The sequence below is a fragment of the Haemaphysalis longicornis genome, unplaced genomic scaffold, assembly GCF_048455015.1.
Source record: "Haemaphysalis longicornis isolate Haplotype H1 unplaced genomic scaffold, Haemaphysalis longicornis Haplotype H1 scaffold_7, whole genome shotgun sequence".
Classification (NCBI taxonomy): domain Eukaryota; kingdom Metazoa; phylum Arthropoda; class Arachnida; order Ixodida; family Ixodidae; genus Haemaphysalis; species Haemaphysalis longicornis.
The window spans coordinates 55,947,482-55,972,113 of NW_027526422.1; the positions used below are offsets into that span (position 1 = coordinate 55,947,482).

The following is a 24,632-nucleotide window of genomic DNA, read 5'->3' on the forward strand; positions in this document are numbered from 1 at the left end:
ACGAGGTGTTTAGGCAAGGGTGTTCTTGCCATGCTCTTTAGGAGTGATGCAACACACAACCAATGTTTTGAAATAGCATTCACTTACTCCACAGACCTTTGATCAGCTTGGCATACATTTGGCCTAATTTTCTTTAGTACACGATTGTCTCAGTGGGGCCGAAAATCACATGATCGCATAGGCAAAAATGATTATGCCCAAGGGGTGTCAAGAGAATTAATCAACCAAAAATTTGATCACTTTCAAGAAAAGTTGCTGAAAACAAATAATTCCATCCAGCAAAAATACCATCCATTTGACTTGTTTACTACCATTTACCTATTTAGATCATGTTGAATTGCTTGGTTCTCACTGGTTGGCAAAAAAAAACATGTCAGAGGCCATCCAGCTATACAGCGACACGTCTTTTTTTCACCAACACGTGCCGATTTGCACATTGGCAGTGTGCGTATTGTTGACTACCTGCTGTACATTTGCGGACATGCGAAAATAGTATCTACTGAATATAATTTATTGCTATCCTAAGGCCTCCAACAGCATGTATATGTAACCGGCACCTAAAACTTCTTCCCCAGCAGCAATGGTAATTTTTTGCGTTTAACGTTCTGTCAATAAACTAATCAAATTTAGCTTCTCTGCCATTAAAACTAATCCCTGGCTCGCTTCCATACCTTGAAGATCACTACACAGTATCCGCACTTTGACTGTTACCAGACTTGGTTGATTAGGGGATGTTATCTTCGGTGTTCTTCAGCCTATGTGGCATATGTTTGCAGGCATTTTGTTTCTCTGCAGCTTCATGCCACTTGTCTTCCTTGAGCTCTCTTAAAACTCATTTTACACACTGTTACCACTAGTGTCTTTTGTGGTGATTCTGAAAAAGCACAAGGATGCAGTTTGCGAGCCTAAAGAAAAATGGGAGCGGAAGCCCAAGCAGTCAAATTGAACAATGATGTGACACTTTATTTACAAAAAAATAAATTACCGGGTCTTGCACGTGCTTGTGCTCTCTCAAACAACATGGAGATTGCTTCTGGAGGAAGATGAACATCAGGATGATGATGGCTTTTTCACATCACTTTCCACAACATACAGCTGTACCTGAAATTCAAGAAAAAAAAGACACTTTGCAGTAAGCCCACATTTGCTACTGCACTGCTACTACCCCCTCGAGAAATTAAACAAAAAGGAGGGGCTTCATGCAACGGCTACTCTCATATGCTTTTTTTCCTGGGAGCCTCAAGCAGACCTGGGCACGAATATGACAGCCTCAATCCTCTAGCAAATATATTCGCACTGAATTGGGGGTGAAGGGGAGGTGGGGTGAGGGGTAAAAAAGAAAAAAAAAATGACCAGCAACTTTAGAAAATTTGATAATAAAAAAATGAACAGCTATATTGCCTAAGTGAGAGCCCAAATATTCTGTGGCAAAGTTACAAACAATATTTACAAACTGGTCTCTATCACGCTGAACTTAAATCGTCTATGGAAATAATTTATATAGCAAACAAGATTTGGTAATTGTTCTATTTTGCTCGGATAGTGTTTCTAGTGTTTCTGTCTTGTAAACTTGAGGGCATGGCAAAGGAGCAAGACATTCACGGCTCTGCTAGTAACAGCCACTTAGAAAAAGCCACAGGCTGCAGATACATGCAACACAATGCAGCACATTTCTGACAAAGCATGTTCGAAACATTCCAGCCTTTGTTGGTATTCTTCTGGCGAGCACATATTCTAATGCCACTCAAGTTTTCTTTTCGACACACTCAACTTAATCTATGGCAGCCTTATCGTGAAGGCGTTTTGTATTCAATTTAGGGTGTCAAATTAAATTTATGCACTGTTAAGCCTAGTCTTCTGGAAGGATTTCCTAGCCAAAAAATATTGATTGCATCATAGGGCACTAGCAGCCAGCAATGACCAGGGCATTTCGGACTAGAGGACGCCCCCCAAATAACCAGTGCTCTCAACCATTATGCACCAATGAAATGTTTATTCTCTCTCTCTCGCAGCAACCTAGAGCTCAGTGTTGAGTTCTGGTAACGCAAGCAAGGTTCTGCCAAATATTTTTGCTATTGTTGCTATGGCTGCACTATACTCAATTACGTAAATGAAAAAAGTGAGTTATTGCTGGAAGTTATTTCCACTTTTCTGCCAGACTAAAATGCCATATACTGTACAAGAATAGATGACGCAAGTTACATGTCAGCAGCACACAAACTGCCTCTCTGACTTCACTACTAGTCATTGGTATTTATAACCTAGTACTATCAACAGAAAACTTTCAACTTTCTTACGTGACAAAATTGCCTAAGAATGCTTTGTTTTAAACTAGAGGGGGGTTGGGGGGCAATTACAATTTAATTATGAGTGATTCCTATCTTGCCCATATTTTCAAGACGACTGGAGAAAATAAGGCTCACTAGAATAAATAAGATGCTACTAAACCTCAACACTGCGGCACCGTGGTGACACACATTTAACGCACACACACACACACAAAACTAGTCTTAAAACTTTTAAGGTGACTTTTAAAAGGGTTCAGCAAATGTTTTTGACCTGCAGCCACAAAGCGGAGCAATATTCAAGGCTACCCGAGACACCATCCTCCGGAGATTTTTCAGGTGGCATGGGCAGGCTCATTTTTAGACATCGTTGTGTACCACCAATATTGCTTGCTGCGTACCTTTCCCACGGTCGTGTTAGTGCACTTGAGTGGCACTATGCTTCCACCGGGTATGTCGACATCCTTGTCATCTGCTTCTATCCAGGGAAATGACTGCATCAAATACATCAGGAGACCACACACTGATAAGAGTAAACAATGATGTACACGGCGTGCATGCTTCAGTGCATGCGCTAACATGTCGAAACTTTAAAAAAGCGCAACACTTGAAAAAAAAAAAAAAAAAAGTGACACAAACGAAGGGAACACAGGATGAGCGCTTGTCCTGTGTTGCCTTCATTTGTGCCGCGTTTTTTTTTTGAAGTGTTGCGCTTTTTGATGGTTTTGACATGCCATATCACCAACTAGCCCAACTCGCTATTCTGCTGCAGCATGCACTAACTTTGCAAACGTTTGGTGCGAAACTTCCATTCCTTAGCATTAACTTTGCCAAGGCTGAAGACTTTGGGTATGGAAGATTTAAGAAGGCGATTCTTATGGAACCACAAGTGGTTCCATAAGAAACCACCACGTATTCAATTGACCTTTCTCTAGTCCCCCTTCCCGCCTCCCCTCACTTCAAATTAAGTGGCTGCCATTCACAAATTGCACCCAATGGACAAATCCATGTAGATAGCCATCACTTCCCTCCTTGTATCCAATATGGATGGAATAACAAAAGCAGCAGCAGTTTTCTCTTTATGGTAGCAACGTTAGGACAGGAAACAATACCAACAGAACTAACTTGGTCGGCAAAGTTCCTGCAAAGCTGCAAGCATTTAAGTGAAAACTACTGCTAAGTTGGCACATAAAAAGCAAGGCATGTGGCATTTTATGAAAGCCTTAAACATTACGAAGGCACGTAACTTCTATTGTGCTGAACATGACGTGGCTTGTGAACAGACTCCAGCAGAAGCAGATAGGTACACCCTTTGTCAAAATTTTTTAGGACAATCCTAAGCCTTCCGGACCACAAAGCATTCAAAGAATAAGCTTCACCTTTAAATGTGACAAAATTATGTTATGATAGTAAGAAAAATCTATTTTCTCCAGCTTTCCGGCATAAAACGTTTCAGCCCCACTCGGGACTTCAGCTTGTTCATTGAATTTTTCGCGGCCTCTGCACTTTCAGCATGACCTAGAAAATTTTGACTGAGACTTTACCTTCAACACGGCAAGTTTTTCAAAGCTCTGGTTACCTTGGGGTTTCAAGCAACAATTTTTTCGGCACAGCTGTGTGTAGTTTTCACTCATGGTTTTTAAAGAGAAGAGGAAAAACAACGCTTGCCTGATCATCAGGATCGTCGCTCAGTGAAAGCCTCATGGCTGTGCTCTCGGCAACATGTAGCTGGATGTTGAATGAACAGCCTTTAGTGAAAGGGAGAGGAGGGGGGGATGGGGAGGGAGAAAAAGAAAAAACAGCATGAGCCTCAAGTAACGACCAACCATCAGCAAATAGTGCCACTTCGTCTCACTGCAGCGGTTTGTTAAAGGAGCCATGAAGAGAAAATACAACTTCGTTTAATTTGAAAGAACTAGGATTCAGTATCTCACTCAGCTCCATTACAGCCACAAAAGACGTTATTTTAACAAAAGCAATGCAAGAAGTATTTAAAAACTTTCAAATTTTGCGCCACAGTGACGTGTTATTAGCAAGAATGACATCATACGGGCCAACAATAAAACAATTTTCAGTGCGTTAACTGCACGTTAGCATTCGAGTGATGCGGTCAAATGGAACTAGAGGCCCCATTACAAACGTCCAGTCATGTGTCGTCGCGACAGGTCAGTTAGGCAGCCGCCAAACGCACAAACAAGGTTCCGTGACGTCATAGAAAAGTTGAGGGAAATTGGCTAGGGGGTCGCGACTGCTTCACACGTTTTCTTTCATATCTCCGTTATTTGTTCGAAGATTGCGATGATATTGGTATCATTGTTATCGGGACTAAGCTGTCTTTCTAATAAACCGAACTTGTATTTTGTCTTCACGGCTCCTTTAAGCATCACCTTCACCAGTGCCTTAAAGGGGCCATGCAGCACAAGTTTGGTTCATTCGCAAGATTGCCTCGTTAGAATCATACTGACACTACTTTTAATGCAAAGTTCGCTCAAAGAAGCTGCATAATAAGGAAAGAGGGAATGGCCATGCGACCCAGAAGCTCATTTCCCGCAACAGAACCTAAGATGTTATATGCCCAGCTGTGCGATTGGCTGAGGCCGGCAAAAGCAAATGCAAAGTAGGCGGGGCTTATAAGCTTGCCGAAAGAGCTATTTGCGCTTAAATGTAATGCATATTCCTTTTACAGCAGTAAGAATGGTGGGGGCAAACAATGAAAGTTACGAAAATACACGTAAGCATTGAAGTACCGATGCGCACTGCTGCTGGTACTGGGCGCACTATGCTCGTTTCAGCTGCCCAGCAGTCCGCCACTTTGGAGTTGTCTTACACGACACTGCCCCACTGGTGTAAGCGACGCTGTCTTACGTGACCCTGTTTGTTGAGCATACCCCAGGTTTCACAAAACAATTATTTTCTACTGTAACAAAAACAAGCCAGGTGCAAATACGGTCAAAAATAAAGCAACGGCGTGCAACTGTCCGCGGCTCAGCGTGGTAGTGCCATCTGGGAGGACTCACGGTAAGCAAGGCTGCAGAGCATAATGATGCACTGGAAACTCATTTGAATACCCGCTCTTATGATTTCATGGCAGATGTCACCAAAACACATGATTTGGCAGGAGAATCAAAATTTTAAGTTACATTGAATAATTTTTCAGTGAATAAAGCACCGTCTGCTGCTGGACAAGCACTGGGGGGACTATAAAACATGAAATCTTTCGAATAGAGCAAACTTGTATTTTGTCTGCATGGCCTCTTTATTGATACTTAAAAAGCGCTAACTAGTCCCAATGTCACTCTCAACCTTTTTAAATTAACGGAGCAGCACTTTAATAATAGCGAGCCACACAAGTGTGCTCACCATAAACATTACAGCTATCTTTCGTGTGGCCTTATTAACTGATTTCAGCAGCCTTGAAAAAGGCACACAGCAGTCTGTAGAAGCTAAAAATAAATTCATTTTGTTGTACACACACCATTAGAATGCAACAACCAACTTTTATGCCAAGTGGTAAGTTGTTTATATAAAAGCACGTTATAATGGAGGTACTTTTTTGACTCATTCATCATATGATGAATCAGCAGAGATGCACCACTCTTTCAAACAGTCAGCAAGCAAGGACACATAATTGAAAGACAGGATCAGCTACATCTTCGGTCCAACCTTTCATTTTAGTCATCTCCTTCATGATGACTTTCTGTGTACAAAACATTTTCCTAGACATCCGACCTGTCTTTTGCCGTGCTTCACACCCTAAATACCTGGGGTGGAATTCGCAGTTTTGTCCATTTCATGTCCGTTTCAAAGTGTCCATTCTGAGTGAGCCCTGAATGGCTGAAAGCAGATGACCAGGTGTGACGCAGCCCATCTATTAGTCAGAGGCCTTGAGAGTGAAACTAGGTCAAGACTGAAACAAATGCAAAATGGACATTTTCGAAACAAGCACAACTCAGAATTCCACTCCAGGTCAGTGATGTGCTCTTTCCCACCACAATTCTCCATCACTAAAGGTCAGTGGGCCTTTAAAAATAGTTTCGTATGAGTGACTGCAAGCCACACTTGAGAATATACTGTACACAATGTAGCCTGTGAAAATTTAATAACATACAGCGCCAAACTGTCATCAATAAAAGCTACAGTGGCCATAAAAGACACACAGACAATCTGGCATGTAGGCTGAAATGATGCCAAAAAAAGCAGACTTTTGTTTGGATGTCAGCATGATATAGCATCTTTAAGTTAGAGCACCATTTCTTGCTTAAAAGGGTTCAAAGTGTCCAACAGCTGCATAATCCCCTCAACCACAATGACTCATCCTTCTATGAGCTCTTTACACCCATATAAAAATGCCAAAAAATGTGAGCGTTTCTTAATACTGATGGTTGTTGCAGTCACCCTTGGAGCATGCTTCTTTGCCTAGCATGAATATGAACACAAGCTGCCAACACATTTATGATGCCTTTCTTCCCACTTCACCCCAAGTGGAATGGAACAGTCAGTGCTGTCCAAACATGGCACATTTGGTCCCTACCCAAACAGTCAGTTTCTCCATTGTCTACTGGCACTCCCAGCTGCAAAAAGAACCCTGCCACGTAAGCAGAGCACGAACCTCGTGGATTGTCCTGCAAGACGGAGTCACAGGTGCCGACCTTGAGACAGATGGCACGGGCCGCTGCTTCCACATCAAGCAAGTACGTGTCTTCCCTGACAAAGAGAAATAGGCAGGGAAAAATTTGCGTGAGATGACAGTAAGGAGATGTTAGTGCCAAGAGATCACCAGTTTTCTCAAAAATATATGCAGCTCACCCCGTGTACCGACACTGCAGCTGGTTTTGGTTTCAGCCAGCTGCCGAGCTGTGTGTGTTGTGGTTGTGAGCGAATTATGCAGCCAAAGATGATGCCTGGTTGTCTTATTCCCGACCACTGTTTCTGCATGCAATGGATGTCGCAATAAATGCTGCCTGCAAGCAGCGTGTACGCCAAGCAAGGATTTTTGAAGACCGTGAAAAGGAAGAACAGTGCACCAGGTTAATAGGAGTTTGATAGAATGACAGGATGCATGAGGTGGATCCTTAACCGTTACAAAAATCCCGACTCAAATTAATGCATAACAAGGATACGAGCATATTGAAGTGAATAAATATGTACCGCTGGCTACCGATGCAATTCATGGTATAATACCAACAAAAGTTCTCGCCACTGATGAACCCCTCTCCCCAAAAATTTCGTGCATTTTCAATACTTTGTTTCCCCTAAAACAAATGTACTCTGACTACCCATGTTGCATGGAAACAGTAATTTGTGAGAAACTAACTCCACGTTGCTTTCTAAGTTTCTTATTTGACACTCATGTTCCCAAAAAACAGGCATATATACTCTGAATAGACCTTGCTGAGAGTGCGGAATTGCATTATAAGCTGGTCATGCCAGGAGAGAGAAGATGGGACTGGAGGGTCGGGAGGCAATGAAGAAGTTTTAGTGGAGCATTGAAGGCAAACCAAGCTTTTGTTTAAGCAAAAACATTGGATCACTAGCCCCTTTTTTGGCATTTCGGTGACAAAATAAACAAACATTGGACAATTAGTAGGTACCTTTCTTGATGTCTGGTACAAAAATTAAAATTTAATTAAAATTAAAATGCAGTAGAGAATTCTCGATTTCTCCACTCATTCGTTTTTTACATAAAGCAGATTTTGAAACTTGTTAGCAGGTAGTATTGAGCTCTAGCAACAGGACTATAAAGAGTAACCTAACATAAGTTGCCAAATGCATCATTTACATATCTGTGAGCACATTTGTTATGTTACTCACACCAAGCTTTTAGTGCAAAAGCCTTATAAGATTCTGCAGGAACTTCTTTAACTTAATGGAGCCTCACCCGTAAAATCTGATTTGTGAAGCCTTCTGTATTTTCTGGTTTATGACTCGCTTGTGCGAATATTGATCCGCAGCATAGGGAGAGAGTGACATAGATAGGCAAAAGGCTATCCCACTTTGAAATCTAATGTCATCAACTGGTACCTATTGGAAATGTATGCTGCTTTCGCACGTTATGCAGTGATTGGCGTAGCTAAACCATTTTTTAACTAGATCTACCAAGCCATTCTGTAATACCTTGAGGAATGGAGTGAAAAATGGTCCGCCTATTGGTGCCATCTGGGCACTTCCGTGCTTTCATTTTCGTCTCTTCAAGGAATGCTTGCCGCCGAGTGTGGTATTTTTGACAGTGACATACGTCAACATTTGTCTCCCCTCTGAAGGGATAGCACGATACTTCAAAGAATGATATGAGAAATGGTCTGGTTATTGGTACCATCCGAGCACTTCTGTCTTTCCATTTTTGTCTTTTCAAGGAACACTTGTACCTAAATTAGGTATTTTTGACAGTGGCATAGGTCAACTTTTCTTTCCCCTCTGAAGGGGCCATTTAGGTGAAGTCTTGAAATGGCTGAATGGCCGGGTGTGTGTATAGCTGCAGTTGGTGTCAGCAGCACACTCACTCTTCCTTGAGCTGCCTGGAGGGCCCACAGCGAGACGAAGCGCCTTCCACGGGCACGCTCACTTCGAAGACAAACTGCTCCAGAGGACGGTGGTTGGAGTCCACAATGTGCACCACCATTTTGTGCAGCTCGTTGCGCTGCAGCAGCTTGTGCATGGTCATGACGCAGCTGTCGATGTAGTCCACAATCTGGGGATGAGACGCGAGCTGCGCAGGAAAAAGATAACGCTCGATCAACCAAATCATCCTTCAGCTCTTTCAGAGAAGTTTTGTTTTCCGTTTACAAACACCAAAATCATCAACAGAAGACGTGGAATCCGATTTTCCGTAGCGCTCCCAAGAACTTTTCCCTGCAGAATTTAGGCTTCAAAGCTTCGGATAAGAACGTGTTGCTAGTGGTAAAGACATATAGCATGCCCACTTGGGCTTGGGCTGAGTCAAGCCTGTAGAGTGCACTGGAAGTAATTAAGTCACACCTGTTATACTTTCCGTGCCAACTCCACACTTGCTTCTGTTAGCAGGCTACCACAAGAAGCACATACGCACAGGCTTGGACATTGTGGTAACACGTGTTGCACAGCAATAAGCATCCGTTCACATGTTTGTTTAGATGTATCAAATGTACACATTATAGAGTGTATGCACTGTTTACCACCAGTCCACAGTGATAACATGCAGCAATTTGTTTTACGTTTGATTGCAAGCAAATAAGCGAGACGATAAAGCATGCACTCGTTGTTGACTTCTCAAATACACGACTTGAGGCTTGCGAAAACACTCACGTGAACGGGAATGTTGTATTTCCATGATTTCTGGAAAAGCTCCTCAGGATAGAGCTTTCTTGAGTAGAGGATGTTGTGGATCGCAACTTCTAGAAGCTCTGCCACAATGTCCGCCGACGCTGCAAATGAAACATTGTTTAGCATTTAAATCGTTATTTCGTCGCTCGCAAACTGCTTTTAAAACGCCGCCCAAGCGTGCATGTTAGAACAGAGTGGCGGCGGCTGCTAAGAACGTCATATTCCGCCAGTGGTTGTGCGGCATTCAACAATTCGACTCGGCCCGCGTTATTTAATACGGGCGCATTTCGCCAAGGTTAAAGGCGGTCCCCGGCCAAGGTTGCGCTCGAGATAACGATGTAATTGCCACATGCCACGCTGTGGAGCGCGAAAGCGTCGCGCCTCCGGTTATAGAATACAAGTAACTAGCATGGTTAAATGGAAGTGTCGACAAGAACGCCAAGTAAGTACTGAACAAGGGCAAACAAATCCGTGTCGAAAGCGCGTAAAGTTTAGCTCGGGCGTAGTGTATTTTATGTGACTTTAGCTTGCGTGCAGCGGTGCCTAACGCTTACGTGATAACCGTTTTGTAGACATTGCACGGCACAAACCTTGATGTTCGCTCATAATGGCAACTGTTGCAAGTACCGCAGAACCACACCGCAGCGAGAGAGCGGCCCCGCTCGCGCCAGAAGTGCAGGTGTTTTGACCAGCGCACAGCTGCCCGCGGCCCTAGAGGCGCACGCAAGTCTGTTCTTCTGGTTCTTCTGTGAAGCGCGCGCGCTGCGTCGCGCACTTCACAGCTGCGGTAGCAAGCTGTTACGACCGGTTCAATATTGCGGTCGCTTCTAGTTTTCACGAGAAACACGTTCAGCAGAAAGCGGAACCAATTTCTCAAAATTGACGGAAGCGGAGAAGCCGGAGAGGCCAGAAAATATATTTGCGGCGTGCGATGAGCCGCGCCTCCTGATTGGTCGCCTGCCGTCTCATTCATCCAATGAAACTGGCGCTTTCGGACCAGCTAGCCTGCTTCTAGTTGACATGCGTACTGGCAGTGTTTCGTGATGATTTTTGTGTTTGGGGTCTCGTAAGCAAAGCTTTTATTTTTTACTCCACGCTCATAGTGCCTTTTCATATACGTGTGTGTGCGTTTCCGTAAAAGTATGATGCTCGGTCGAGTGACAAGACATGGAGACAGCCTTCAAAGTGCCTGATGGCCTTAGCTTGCTCTTAAAAATGTGAGTACTACCCCGCTCCGAGTCACAAGGGCGGATTTTGACATCTCAAACAGAGGACCCCTGAAAGGGCATTGTTTAATCGGAGTGCGGTACTTATGTAGACTGTGTATACAAATACCGTTGTTCTGAGTTCACTCTATTGTTGTGGCGCTTAGGGCTAGTCCCTAGAAGCCGTTTTGTTGTTGCCCATCCTATGAGCATCATTGTGTGGTGCGAAGACTGCTCGTGCACCCTCGCGAGCTCTTTCACGCGTTTGCTCTCGCCTCCCTGTCGCTATCGCGCTCGTGTTTACATCTATGGCGCCTTCCGTACTATATTTATTGGCGGTTCATCGCCGTCGAGTTGTATCATCCGTTCTCGGCAACGGAGGGAATGAAAACACTCGGGACGGTGACATTAACACACAATCGATACATCCTCCCTTGACGAGTAGGGTAGCCGCCGGTCGCGATCATTGCTCGAGCTCCGGTGGAGCTTGTGCCCGTTTCATCACCCTTATCGCGACGTTTCTCTGGGGCACCGTGTTGCGTTCCGTCGTGCTCCCTTTTGTCTCTCTCGCTGCACTTTCGGTAGTTATTTTTTACCCCCGATCCGCCAGGAAGCGGCGATCGCTTATCTGCGAGCGATACGCAAGGCCCAGCGGTGATGCTCCCCGTCTGCATGGCGCTGCGAATCGAGCCAAACCCTTGTTCCAAGATTCGGACCTGTGGAAAGACACAGCGCGAAAAAAATGGCCATGGTTGAGGCTGTGGCGGCGTTGAGAGCCGTTTTTTTGTTGCTCGTGCTTTTTTCGCCGCAAGTCTCGGACGCGGCTACTGTTAAAAAGCGTCTGCCACGGAAATCGATATATCGAGCAGCTCGGCCGGCCGCGCTTTACGGAACGTGTAGCGGTAGTTTCACGCGCTGGCTTTGGCCGGGAAGAAAAAGAACAGACGGTCGCCGCCCGTGACGACGCCAATTACGCCGATTAAAATTCCGCCGAGGAGAGAAGCACCGGCGTGATATCGGCCTAGCGTCCCGTGTTGCTTGGGCCTGTCGGCCAGAGGCGGCGCTTTGAAGAACGAGCTCTTCACACTTTCCCGCTCGCGTCGATTGGGCTTCTGTTTTCCTTTTGTTATGCCGGTGCATGCATTTATTCTCCTTGCCTCCTCGCCCTCATCACTCCGTTTTCGCATCAACATCGTCGCGTGGGTTACCGCTGTAGTACGAACAAGATTCAGAGTGAGGGCTTGTGCTTTGGGGAAAAAAAATAATGCATTCCGACTAAAGAAACACCCTAGAATTTACGCAGTATGTAAAAGATACTAGAAACGTTGCTCCCTGTTGCAGTTAAACCATGGTGCAAGACTTCCAGCCCTCAAACTGTGCAGTAAACGTAAAGTAGTGAAGCTATCATGAATGCAGAGAAAAACGAGAATTCTGCCATTTTGGTACCTCCCGAAGCAATTATAAATTTTGGACCTACAAGTGATATTAACGAAATATTAATCCTCGCAACCATAATTACCTCGATGTCTACTCAGATGTCCAGCTACCGTGCCTGAGCTTATTTGTATTATTGGGCTGCCCCACTGCATCATCTGGTGCTGTCGGCCTGTTGTTTGTATGGGCAACAAACCTGTGGAATTGTCGGAAAACTCGCTCAAAGATGATGCCATTGTGCCGCTTCACTGCATGGCATCGATGTCGCGGACTGTCACATAACTTGTGAGGCATGCAACCTCCACTAAAAGTTGTTAACACAAGCCAGCAATGGTGCTGCTAGCATCAGTATTGCGTCTTCGCACGATAAATGTAATAAAGAGGGGAAAGACGCTCCTTTCATGGCCGAGCCAGAAACGTAATCCCATCAGTAAAAGGCAGCCCACTGATCAATATTCGAGAGTGGTCCAGTTCGGCGAAAATTCGTTGGCAGAAGTGTGATAGCACCAAAAATCCCATTTCTTGATTGGTGTCAACATCAGTCACTAATTGCAATTCTCGTCCCTTCATGTTGAAGTTATAAAGCGCAAACGGACAAAGGACGTAGAAGAACACACTGGACGGGCACTCCTTTTCAATTAAATACTAGCTGCGGGTCAGCGTAACTTAATAAGATCGCACTAAATAAGAGCAAGTCAGTTGTGAGTTATCCTGTGTATTCTTCTACGTCCGTCATTTGTTTGCTGCGTAGCACTTCAACATGAATATGCACCAACTCTCGCAACTGTCCATTTCGTTGTCTCATTCCTTGGGCTGTGGGCATGCGTATGTGCCTTCCTAACAACGTTCTCGCTTTCCTTGAGGGATGCGCCACTGTGGCTCGTTTCACCGGGAGGGATGACGCAGACTGTGTCACAACTGTGTACACCTTCTGTGCAAAATTATATACAACACAACTAGTAACCGCCCAAAGTGGGGCTTACAAAATGTGGGCCGAGGTCTAGCCAGCAGGACACCTTCCTGTGACCAAGAACAAGATGGACAGCAAAAGACCCCCCTCCCTCTCACGGGAGATAACATATATGCCCTCAGTGAGGGAAAAGGACAGATAAAAGAAGCAAGAAACAGCAAGGTAGGGTACATTGCGCCCTAACTGAGCAAGGGGCGGTCAGATAACATAACTGTGTGCGTCTGCCACTGACCTATGTCATAGAGAGCCGCATTCCCTGTCCTGGGTTGGGCATTGCCGAGCTCGCTTCCAGGCGCGCTTCCTGACCTGATGACTTAATTGTTAACAGCCCCTCTGGAGTGTGATGACTTGGTTGCATTTCTGTCATGGGGCGCAAATAGAAAAAAAGGGAAGAAATCAATCTACAGCTGTCCACGGACAAACCTTGCAGTCCGCATTAGCTGAAGTCTTGGGCAGTAACTAGTTACTAGTAACACATTACCAGTAACTAGTTACTTTTGTGATAGAGGACTTGTAACTGTAACACTTTTACTTTTTTACGCAGTAACTGTAACAGGAAATACCGTTACAGTTCCGTCCGTTTTTATCATAAAAATTTTCCAACTGCACCACTCGTTAAAGGCCGACGTAGAGTTTGCACTTTCCAGTTATTCAAACTTTTTTCTTTCTCGTATGCTCACTACCTTTCATCTTTCCACAACAGGGCTACCCTCACAGTATAGGACAGGAGTTCGCTAAGACGATTACCTTCCCGGCAGAAAACCGAGGTTGGAAATGATATTTTTTAAAACTTTTCCTTCATCTTGAGTGGAGCGGAAACAACAAAAAGAAAGAAACGGAAAACTAGACCCCCGAAAAGAGGGAACCTTTTGGATTCCTCGACGCTTGCATCAACAAAACGGTGAAACAAAATGAGCCGTACACGAGGATTGTTATTGTTGGGTTTGAGTGTGCCCCCTTTTTGGGTTCCCTTCATCTAGGGTCCGACTTCGTGCAATTTTAACTACCTGCATGCATTTGTACGGTTCTAATAAATGAACTCATTAATTTGGTTTGTGATCTATACTTATTGTTATGCTCAGTAACAGAAAAGTAACGATGTTGCTTTTTCACAGTAACTGTGACTGTAGCAAGTTACTTTTGGAAACTGTAACTGTAACGGTTATTTTTTAGCTCAGGTAACTTAGCTGCGAGGTGTCATGTGTCTGCTGACACAAGTAGGCTTTGGCTGAAAATGCAGATATGCAGTACCTGAAACCCCCATTGGTCGCAATGTGTCATGCAGCTGCAAATTCGTATGCAACAGCCCGACGTTAGGCCTAATGTTTAGCTTTGCGGTGTAACGTCAATCAGTACCTGCAGCTTGCAATACAATGAGTTTGATGTTGCTTGGCACGTTTTTAGACTCGGCGTTAAGTTCATGTAACATTACGGCTAAATTTAGGCCTAACGAAATTGTCACGGGCCTAGTAAAGGGGATTGGCCAATGGAGGTAACAGCTGCCATCAAAAGCTTGCATCTGATTCACCGATTCCAATTTGACTGTGATGTCAACGTGTCCACCCACAATTCCTTCACACCCACTAAAGGGCCACTGGCCACTGGTAGAGAGGCCAATTCACCGTTTCCCATTTCTTGTACGACGTCAACTTAAAGGAACAGTCGGGCAGTCAATCAGACATTAATTATTTCAAATTCACAACCCATAAGAAGGGCTTGCGTGCCTTGGGCGTTTTTCCTAGCAACACTCCCGTTCAAGCTCAAATGTCACAAGAAGCGTATATGGGTCTATTTATTTTATCATTGCTACTAGCGACAGCATTTTCTTGCTTGGTTATTTACCAATAAAAATAAAGTACAGCTACTGCTTATTTCTGCTAGATCGGCTTTGATTCTGCACGGGCTAGTAGAGCCCTGTATCGGCATAAAATTTAAACACGCTATGCAGAGGGAGCAAAAGCTGAATGATGCAATGAGTATGTCACTTGAGTGCCTTGAGTATGCCTTGAGTATGCCACTCACTGCTGCATAGGTTCAGTGGGGTTTTTAAGTAGTATTTCTTTATCCTCATGAACAAATACAACCAGTTGGCATTTCGTGGTTCAGAGTCAGGGTTGCTAGCCTTGATCTTGGTCGCTGTACAGCCCAAATTATGTCGGTGGACGTAAAACTGGAGTTTATAAACGCTTCATAATGTTTGCAAAAAAACCACTGTGGTGTTTGAGGTAGGGAAATTATCCTTTGGCTAGTTAACGACAAATTTCGTTTGTCAGGTCCTTTGTTTTCGTTACAGTTGTAAGCATCCTGAAATTCTTGGAATAATCCTACGTGCTTAATTTCAGCATCGTTTCATGAGACATGTAAAACTTGTCATTCAGAGAGGGTTCTATTTCCTTACACTTCATACCAAAGAACTTTGTACGTTGTGTTGGAAACTTGGCTGAATGTGATTCACTAACATTCTCGCTCCCTTGTTCATCACACCATATTTTTCTGCTTTGGTGATGCTAACCAGACAACTACAAGTCCTTTGGTCTCCGGTTCGATTCCCAGCCACGGCGGCTGCTTTTCTGATGGAGGAGAAAAGCAAAAACGCCCGTGTGTACGAGATTTCGGCGCACGTTAAAGATCCCCAGGTGGTCCAAATTAATCCGGAGCCCTCCACTACGGCGCGCCTCATCGCCTGCATTGCATCGGCGCGTTAAACCCTACAATCAATCAACTACAAGTCCTTTGTTTGAAAACGCCATTTGGTATTCGCTGTAATGGACTAAAACACTCACTTCGTGTATTAGTATGCTTTGATACGGTATAAACGGTAGCTAGCTTAATCTAAAAGCTGTAGCTGCTTGAATGTGCTTTACTCAAATTGCTTCATTTTGTTTTTATTGCTAATTAAAATGTAGAAGCTCAAACCCTGCTTTGGTGCACATGCCTTAAAAATATGTGAAGACCGCGCATGCTTTTCTGGCGGCCACTAGGGATTTAATTTGTTTTCGCCCTTCCTTTAAGAATGCAACATTGGGGCTCAGCTTGTTTGTGTAGCAGGCACTTGAGTGGTCTCGGACGTGGCCTTGTTTTCACTTCCTGTTTAAAATGCCTAGTTCGTAGTTTAGGCTGCATCCAAAGGCAGAAGGAGCAGAGGAAATTTCATTTCAGCTTTTGTGTTGACACAGTTCGTAATTTCTTTCACCTGCTGTTTTGGTAAGCCTGCGAAGTAAAAAACAGTTTAGAAATGTTCCTCTTCTTGTCGTCCTGACATTTTTGAATCAATGTGGGAACAACTTGTAAATCTGGACAGATAATGACATTACACAGTGAGACATTTTCCTTCTGGGGAAAGCTTCATACAGAGAAGAATAGCAAGTTGTGCTAGGTGGTATGTATTTGTCTTGACGGAAAAAAAAAAAAACAGCCTGACTAGGACACAATGCACTGAGTGAGTTCACAGGTCAAGCACTGTCACGTTACAATTGCTGCTTTACATTGCAAAGAATATGCCTTCGTTGGCTGCCAGTGATGCCATCTATAAAAAAAGCATTTCATTTTTTTTTTTTTTGCGGGTCTCTCTTGCATAAAAGCTGTTTGTTTTCAAGAACCTTTATGTGTTTGATTTTGTTGTGGATAGAGTTTAGTTGAGAGTCAGTGCTTGTCCCATGTATCTCATTCGTGCACATAAAGGGAACAGAAAAGTTGTGCTGCCACGTTGCATGACTTCCAAGGTAGGGACACGCTATGTTGTGGTGGTACATAACGAAGTCAAATCATTCCATGGTCTGGTCATTGGCTGATTTTTTGGCTTTGCTGACAGCTATGATTTTAATTCAGGAGTGTTGCAATGAGGCAGACGGAGGGGTTTTGTACGAGGACAACATTAGCGTGTACAAAAAAAGAAAGTTGGCCATTACGTGTCGACCGCAGTATCGTAAACACAAATACGCCACTTAGCAACAATTGTTTTTTAATGCAGAAAATGCGAAAAGAGTGGCAACTGGTATTGTGGCTCTGCACATTTTCCTGTGCTGTAACTCGTGCATCATGAATGTGAATTGGGACGCAGTATTGGAACAGCTTGTCTAAACTTGTTTTTGTTATTTCTCAAAAGAACAACAACAACAAAAGAACAGGAAGATGGGCATTTTCTAAATCAGCCTGGTATTCTTGTAGGTGGTATCTCCCTGGCATTTTGTGATACGCTGTTATGTCTAAAAAGGCAAAAGAAGACAAAAAATAAATGTGCCAGCTTTAATTATGTTAAAGTGAACAAGGCACCATTTGTTTCTAAAAAGGCTGAAAGAGCTGTGAAAAGTATGATGTTTCAGTTAAAAGAGAACATAATCAGCCCTTGGTGTCCCTTTATGAACGAGGGCCTTAGTAGTAACTAGGCCATCAAATAAACTGCACTTTCCTTTAGCCTTTATTTAGCGACACTGGGAGTAACCAAGAAACCAAAGTTCTCACTCTAAGAAACCATATGCAAATAGACAGGAACAAATAAAAAGCCCATGCACCTGTTTTCATGAGGGCAGTTGCTTGTCTTTAAAAGTGTGCGTGACTGATGTTAGTAAAGCACGCTATTCAGTGAGCACTGATTTTCAGCCAAAGGTCGCTGAAAAGCACATAAATTCAAGGTTAATTTTCCTTCGGGAGGCATTGGTCTAAATGTAGGCTGTGACATCCACTGAAATCTTCCATGAGAACATGTGTATATGTACACTAGAGGCATAGGTGTGATTCATTGTAAGCTTGGTCAGCAGCCTAATTCATGTGCAGTTTGTTCTGCTTTCGGTATATAACACTGAATATGGCCGTATCGAGGCTTACATCTGGTAGTTCCAGATAAAATTTCCCAAGCTTGCTACCAGGATTCAGACATTTTATCCTCCAACACGTCATGAGTGCAGACCGTCAAGTTCATGTTTCCACGAGGGAATCTTGTAACATTTTTACAAGCAGCTACGTTATGAGGGATGCCAACAAGGCTTTGATGGATCATGGCTTGAAGAGCACTGTGCTCGCCTTGTTGGGAACTTGAACATTGGAGTTCTTCATCTTCAAGTGCTCTGAGTGGTGTGCTTGCAAATATTGTGGATATTGTGGAGAGCGAATTCTTTGGAAGAGAAACCTAAAAGAGAGAGCGGTGAGGACGCTTTCTCTTTCCCAATGGGCATGGAATTATACAGGGTGTTGCGACGATAACTGGAACACTTTAAAAATTTTTCCTGAGCGATCCGCCGCTCTGTTCGCGCTCAAACTTCACACAAAGGTCGCATTTTGTGGTCTATTTTGTTTGACACCGGGAACAACAACGGTACTTACCTGTTTATTCTGAAAATAAATAAAAACGATTTTCGCCTATGGGAAAATTGCCGCTGATTTGGACGTGCGAGCCAGCGCAAGTTGATGTTGTAACGGCGGAACCACCTGCAGAGTGAAACGCATGTTTGGGATTCACGTACGGAGCCAAATTGTGCAGCAGACGATCAGAAAATGCACCTAGAAATGAGCTAACAGACGATCAGAAAACCCGGTTTTCGGGCTCGCACGTCCAAATCGCCGCCATTTTCCCATAGGCGAAAATCGTTTTTATTTATTTTCAGAATAAACAGGTAACTACCGTTGTTGTTCCCAGTGTCAAACAAAATAGACCACAAAATGCGACTTTTGTGTGAAGTTTGAGCGAGAACAGAGCGGCGGATCGCTCAGGAAAAAATTTTAAAGTGTTCCAGTTATCGTCGCAACACACTGTATATTTCAGGGTCAATGACATACATGTACATCATCGCTTGTATGTTTAAATAGAAAGCCTTTTTCGATCATTTCTCTCGCTTGGCATGTGCTGCCACACTGGGGTAATATGTGAAATTTCTTTTTTGATCCAATGGCTCTTGTTTTCTTTCTTTATGCTTTACTACAGTTATGCGCCGGCTATCGCTTGCGCATCTGGTCAAGCACGGGCGCGCACCGGCGAGTTTCGATTTCGTCCTCGGAGCACTTCCCGCTTCTTGCGCCTGCAAAACTGACGTGCTTCTTGCGCTTCTCCAAAACATTCTTGCGCCCGAGAAACTTCTTACGAATTTTTTTTTTTTTGTGTTACTCATGAGTAAACCACGTGTATGTAACAACACCAAACAATTTTTTTTTTTTTTTTTCACTTTATGGTCACCCTAAGAAAATTCTGACAATTTTTTCTCGAAATAGATTCGTCCAAAGAATGTAAATCAGCAATAAAAAAAATCTACCCTGGGGGGTTGCATTTGGCAAAAGAATTTGACCCTCAAAGGGTTTAAGGACGGGGAAAGGGCGCTCCTGTCGGGTTGTAGGTCCCCTGCAGAGAGGCTATGAACTTTGAAGCGCAGAAAAGAAAAACTGTGGAGGCTACTAGACACACAGATGGCGTTCCCCTGTTGTTGCAGTCCCTGCCTGGAGGCCGTGCCATGAGTCTCCGGAAGCGTCCCCGCCCCCCGGGGAGTGTCTCCTAAGGCTGGCCGGGGCAGCAATGTCTGCCAAGGCCCCGTACTACTACAGTGAGCTGGGGCCCGACAAGAGCCCCCTGGGGGGGGCGCTGCCACCGCCAGCACCCCCAGACGAGCCCCCCACAGGGGGGCTCAATGGCGGCGGCACCCCGCCCCCTGGTTCCTCCGATTCCACGGCCGCGGACACCTCGCCCGTCCTGGACCAGGGCGGGGGCTTCTTCAACCCGCTGCTCTCCATCGAGCCGGACGTTTCCGTGCCGGACAGCCCACCCAAGCACGCAACTGGCAACAGCAACAACAACAAGAAGAAGAAGAAGGCCAAGAAGAAGGGCGGCTCGCCCAGCAAGTCCAACGGCATCTACGGCACAACCACGGCCTATGCCAAGCAGCTCCTCTTCGGCTCCTCAAAGTCGTCCAGCACGGGTGGCGGCGGCGACAAGAAGAACCGTCGGGGCTCGGAGCCCAACATCTACGAGGAGATAACGGACGCCGAGGAACAATATGCGGCGGCGCGCAGTGAGCAGTGTCTGCGGGCGGGCGGCGCCCCCACCATCCCGCGCCGACCGCGGCCTCCGCCCTACGACGGTGCGCCGCCGCACGTGCGCGAGGAAGTGACGCGGGTGCACCAGACGCACGCGCACATTCTGGAGAACCTCAACCTGGACGTGGAGACCATGCTGATGCCGGACGCAGTGCTGCCCAACGAGGTGCGCGGTGGGGGCTGTGGGGAGATGCAGCGGGGGGGCGGTGGGGGCAGTGGGGACTACGGGACGCTGGGGACCAAGCTGGGCCGGTCGGGGGGAGTGGATGCCCACCACGCGCACGCCACGTGGAGGCGCGTGATGAACGAGTATGTGGAGCACCGGTCCGCGCCGTCTGACCTGCACGGGGGCACTCTACCGGCCAGGGCGTCCAAGCTACACCGAATTCCTTACGCTAGTCACAAAAGTGAGTGCATCGCCATCCCGTTCATTCCTAAAATGTTCTCCTCCACTGTGCTGCTTGTTAGTTCAGTTGATTGTTCATTCTCATTTAATTTATTAGGAACAAAGCAAAGGCGAAACAAGCAAATTTACATCAATTGACAATCGGTGTTTCCCCCATTACCGTGTCAAAGTATGGCTGGGGCTTGATAATGCTCCAGAGGGGGGTGTATAACAAACTCTTGCCTGCTCTTGCTGTAGCCTAAACCGAACCTTGAACTTGGCAACTCATTTGCCCTTGCAGAGCTCTCCTTGATTTAATGTCTCCCCCTCTTTCGCCAGCCCCACAATCAATGTGCCGGTGCCCTCATGGCATGTATGTCCGGCCTTTCAGTTGAAACCCTTAGTTGGTGTGGGTGTCTCTTTAGGTGTGTTTCATGTTTCAAGCATTGACTTTGAAGGTGACACATGGCTGTGTGTGAAGAGCATCCACTTGTCCCTGGTGGGTGAAGATTTTTTTTTTATGGTAATAACCTGTGCCTTACGCTACATTGGGCTTACCACACAGCCTTCTAGTCACGTAGCTTTGCTGGTTGCACTTTTGTTTTTGCCTAATTTTTGACCACAGGCACCGTTGCAAATGAATGCACTTGAGCATCGCTCATTCCTTTCATTGTAGCGGCCAATAAAAGGTGCCAATAACCACCGTTGCGAATGAGTTGCTAGTATTGACTGAAATAGCAGAGTCTGCACCGGCACGTGCATATTGAAGACATCAGAAAATTTAACGAACTGGAGAGGCTTGATGGCAAAGTAGATAGTAGGCTGCCAGTGTGCAAAACTGCTATAGCGAGGCAGGTTTGCCAACCATCGAATTACAGGGTGCTCTCTCTGCCATCCTTTTCACAGGCCGCGAGACAAGCCTACGGAAAAAAAAAAAAAAAATCTGCTATTTCTGTGTCATTGTGCCAAAGTCTCAGAGGAACAGTGCTGTTAATAGTCCCTGCGCATGTGCCTTGACAATTTACGAGTATTGGCAACACCTCATCTGGCTGCCAGCCTGTGCACATTTTCTTCCGATGCTCTAACCCAAAAACCTCTCTTGACCTTTTTCAGTCTGACTTCCTTAGTAATCATGCAGATGTACCAGGTGTTTGGCATGTGTATTAACCTGAGCTTCTTTTTTTCCGTGATCTTTTTTCCCTTTCTCTGTGGTGAGGGTTGACAGCTTGTGCTAGGCTAGCCCAACTTCTACAAAATGTGCTGCTTGAGCGTATATTGATGCCTTGGTTTCTTGAACGAATGATATGTAAGCTGGGGTATTTCTCCTTTTATGCACGGTCCTGTTCGTAACAGCTTGCATACAATGTGAGAAACACTGAGTTGACGGTTGCAGCATTCGCATGCTTACAGGTAGGATTACAAACAGATTCGTAAGAAACCTAGCAAGTAATGCTGGTTGTGTTGGGCAGGATAACCCAGGTTATTGTTGAATAGGCCAAATTTTGTATTGAAGCCAAACATGGCAATAGGCAGCAACAATAGGTACATAATAAATGCACTTGGTGTTGCAAGGGGTTTGTTAATTAATTTTTTGAGTTATCTGGCAGACTATGTAGTGGACCATCACAAATCGTGACATCACAATCGGCACATCACAAATAGCATAGGTGTTGCAATGCTAGCATGCCTGACGCTGGGGATTCCATGGCCCGTTTATTCAAACGCATCACTACATCTTTTTTGGCATGCTTGTTACGCACGGGTGATTGCCAGACATTAGGCAGCAGACATTAAGCAGGCCATCGTATTTCGGAGAAGTTTCAGGGTGCATGGGGATGGCATGCTATGGTGTGACGTGCAGCATTTCGGTAAGGCAGTAACTCTCGGTTAATTGGGACTTGCTTCTTTTTGAGCAATGTCAATCGTCAGCTGCGAGTTCAGTGGGCTGTGAAAGCTCCAGTTCTTTCTCGGGCTTTTTTCCACTGTTGACATCAGGTATTGTACTTTCTACATTCTACAAACAACTGATGAAAGGGACGGTAGACATTGTAAACAGGTAGTCCAAAAAATCAATTCAGATGAGCCGCAAGAGAGTTTTATCGAAAAAGGCATAATAAATTGTATTGAACTGCTGCGGGAAGTTATGTGCATAAAAAAACACGCAGTTTTCTCATGGATTTAGTGTAATTGCTCTAAGTTCGAATTGTGGAGGAAATAAGAGCTTATTTCACACATCACGCAACATGGATGTTGCACGTGCTTGAGTAAGTTTAGCTGCTTCTTAAATTGAAATAAATGGAGAAATCTGCGGTGTAACGGCTTCATAATTTGAAATTTAGAGAAAAACTATACAAATTTGTAACCAATGTAGGCCTAGAAGCCTAAATAGACAGCTGGGTGACAAGAATTTGAACAGGCAGTAAGAAACGCTTAAGTAAGCACGTCGCCATAAGCCATACTAATGATAAAGATTCTGTGAAAAGTTTAATGTCATAGCTAGTAGAAAGGTGAGGTACAAGCAGCTATAAAGCTTTTAAACTCATGGCAAAGAGGTTGAAAACGTCATTAGTTTTAATCAAAAGATATTTAAAATGTTACAGACCGTCTTTCTTATTTTTATGGTAGATAACTAGGTGGCTTGCTTTATACAGACAGCTGTCAGATGAGGTGCCTACTTGAAGAATAGGGGTGCACTCCTCCAAGCAAGCTCTCATTGGGAAAACGTGGCATTCCTCAGGGAGTGCCTCTGTCCCCTCTGCTGGTCGTGGTGGTGGTGGGGGCTAACGGGGGACTACTCCCTTCCTCCCCTCCCCCTTCCTGGGTCTGTTGCACGTGCCTGGCACTCAGCATTCCAGCCGTGCCAATCGGCCGCACCTCCTCCTTCCGCGATGGTCGCTGGGGCCTCCGCCAGCCCTTACGGGCGCGCGGTGATGCCCCCCAGCGATGTGGCCGCCATGCCCCCGCTGTCCGAGCCTCTGTACATGCTCTACGACGACGCGCACAAGCGGAGAACCACACCGCTGCTTGCCGCCGCCGCCGCAGGTTGGTGGTGGGACTCTCTCTCTCCTCCCTCCCTTCCTTCTCCTTCCTTCTTGCTTGCCCTTGCACTCACTTCTGCGCTTACACTAAACCACGAGTTGCAGCCTGCATTTGTCTTCGGCAGCATTGCTCAAAAGTATTCATGGGGTGTTGGCCACCTCACTAGTATTTGTGTTCACAATGCACAGTACTACTGTTAATGCATTATTTATGCCACTGACCTGTTATGGTTAGTGTGGAGGTCTTGACAGCATGAATGGCCGGCAGTGATGAGGATCGCAGGCTGTGTGGAACATGATTGTCCCAAAGGTGAAACCTTCCCAGTGGCAGGTGTCCAACTTTGTTATTCAACTGCCGTGAGTTTAATTTGCCAGATGGTTTGCAGCACTGTTAACAGAAGGTGGCATGTGAGTTCAGTTGCTGCTTTTCTTAGTTTTGGCTGTAGTAAGAAGCCATGCTGGGAAAAGTAGTGTTAAACGTGCGGTGCTTTGTGCACACCCTTGCAAGGCATTCACGGGGTCAAAGACAAATAGAGATTTTCCCTTCCAAAAAAGCCACCATATTAAAAAAAGCATTTTGCTTTGTCTATCAAGCAAGGAGGTAGACTGTTGTAGCCTCGGAAGGTGGTGGTGATCTTCTTTTTGGATGCATACCACTGCATGGTAGGGAGCAGATGGATTGGCTGGTTAGGGCATGATTACAATCTAAAGAAATAGCACTAAGGGCAGGACGTAGATGTAAGCAATACGGATGCAGCACTTAACAGCCATTTGTTTTATTGCTTGCAACCACCTTAAATGCATAAACTGCAAAGCAATGGTAAGGGAAGGACAACACACAAGTAAAAAATACCAAAAGGAAACGGACAAAACGGGCTAGGTTGTGTGACACGTAGCCTACATTCTTCACTTGTTCACAAAATATACAGTCTCATTTTGATACAAAAGCAGTGAAGGTTTGTGTACACATGCATTGCCACACTCAAAGAAGGGGAGGAA

The 24,632-nt window shown here is 45.1% G+C and overlaps 2 protein-coding genes across 7 annotated transcripts in view; one reads left to right on the forward strand and one right to left on the reverse strand.

Moving 5' to 3' along the window:
• Positions 1–937: 937 nt before the first annotated feature.
• On the reverse strand, positions 938–10,447 carry Polz2 (DNA polymerase zeta subunit 2). The gene is made up of 7 exons (XM_077677357.1): positions 10,175–10,447; positions 9,567–9,685; positions 8,786–8,991; positions 6,895–6,989; positions 3,954–4,033; positions 2,687–2,779; positions 938–1,101 (listed from the first exon to the last, which is right to left on the reverse strand). The coding sequence occupies exons 1-7, from the start codon at positions 10,188–10,190 to the stop codon at positions 1,051–1,053; spliced, it is 660 nt and encodes a 219-aa protein (XP_077533483.1). The 5' UTR covers positions 10,191–10,447; the 3' UTR covers positions 938–1,050.
• The window catches only part of LOC144145686 (uncharacterized), a 62,646-nt gene continuing 47,925 nt past the window's right edge, over positions 9,912–24,632 (forward strand). For 4 of the 6 annotated variants that reach the window (XM_077677350.1, XM_077677352.1, XM_077677351.1 and 1 more), the window contains exons 1-3: positions 9,912–10,026; positions 19,610–20,617; positions 23,443–23,637. In XM_077677350.1, the coding sequence (XP_077533476.1) occupies positions 10,002–10,026; positions 19,610–20,617; positions 23,443–23,637 (1,228 nt within the window). In that variant the 5' untranslated portion in view covers positions 9,912–10,001. Of the gene's footprint in view, positions 10,027–10,621; positions 10,802–19,609; positions 20,618–23,442; positions 23,638–24,632 lie in introns of those variants that run through there. The other 2 variants (XM_077677355.1, XM_077677356.1) reach the window with 2 other exon arrangements.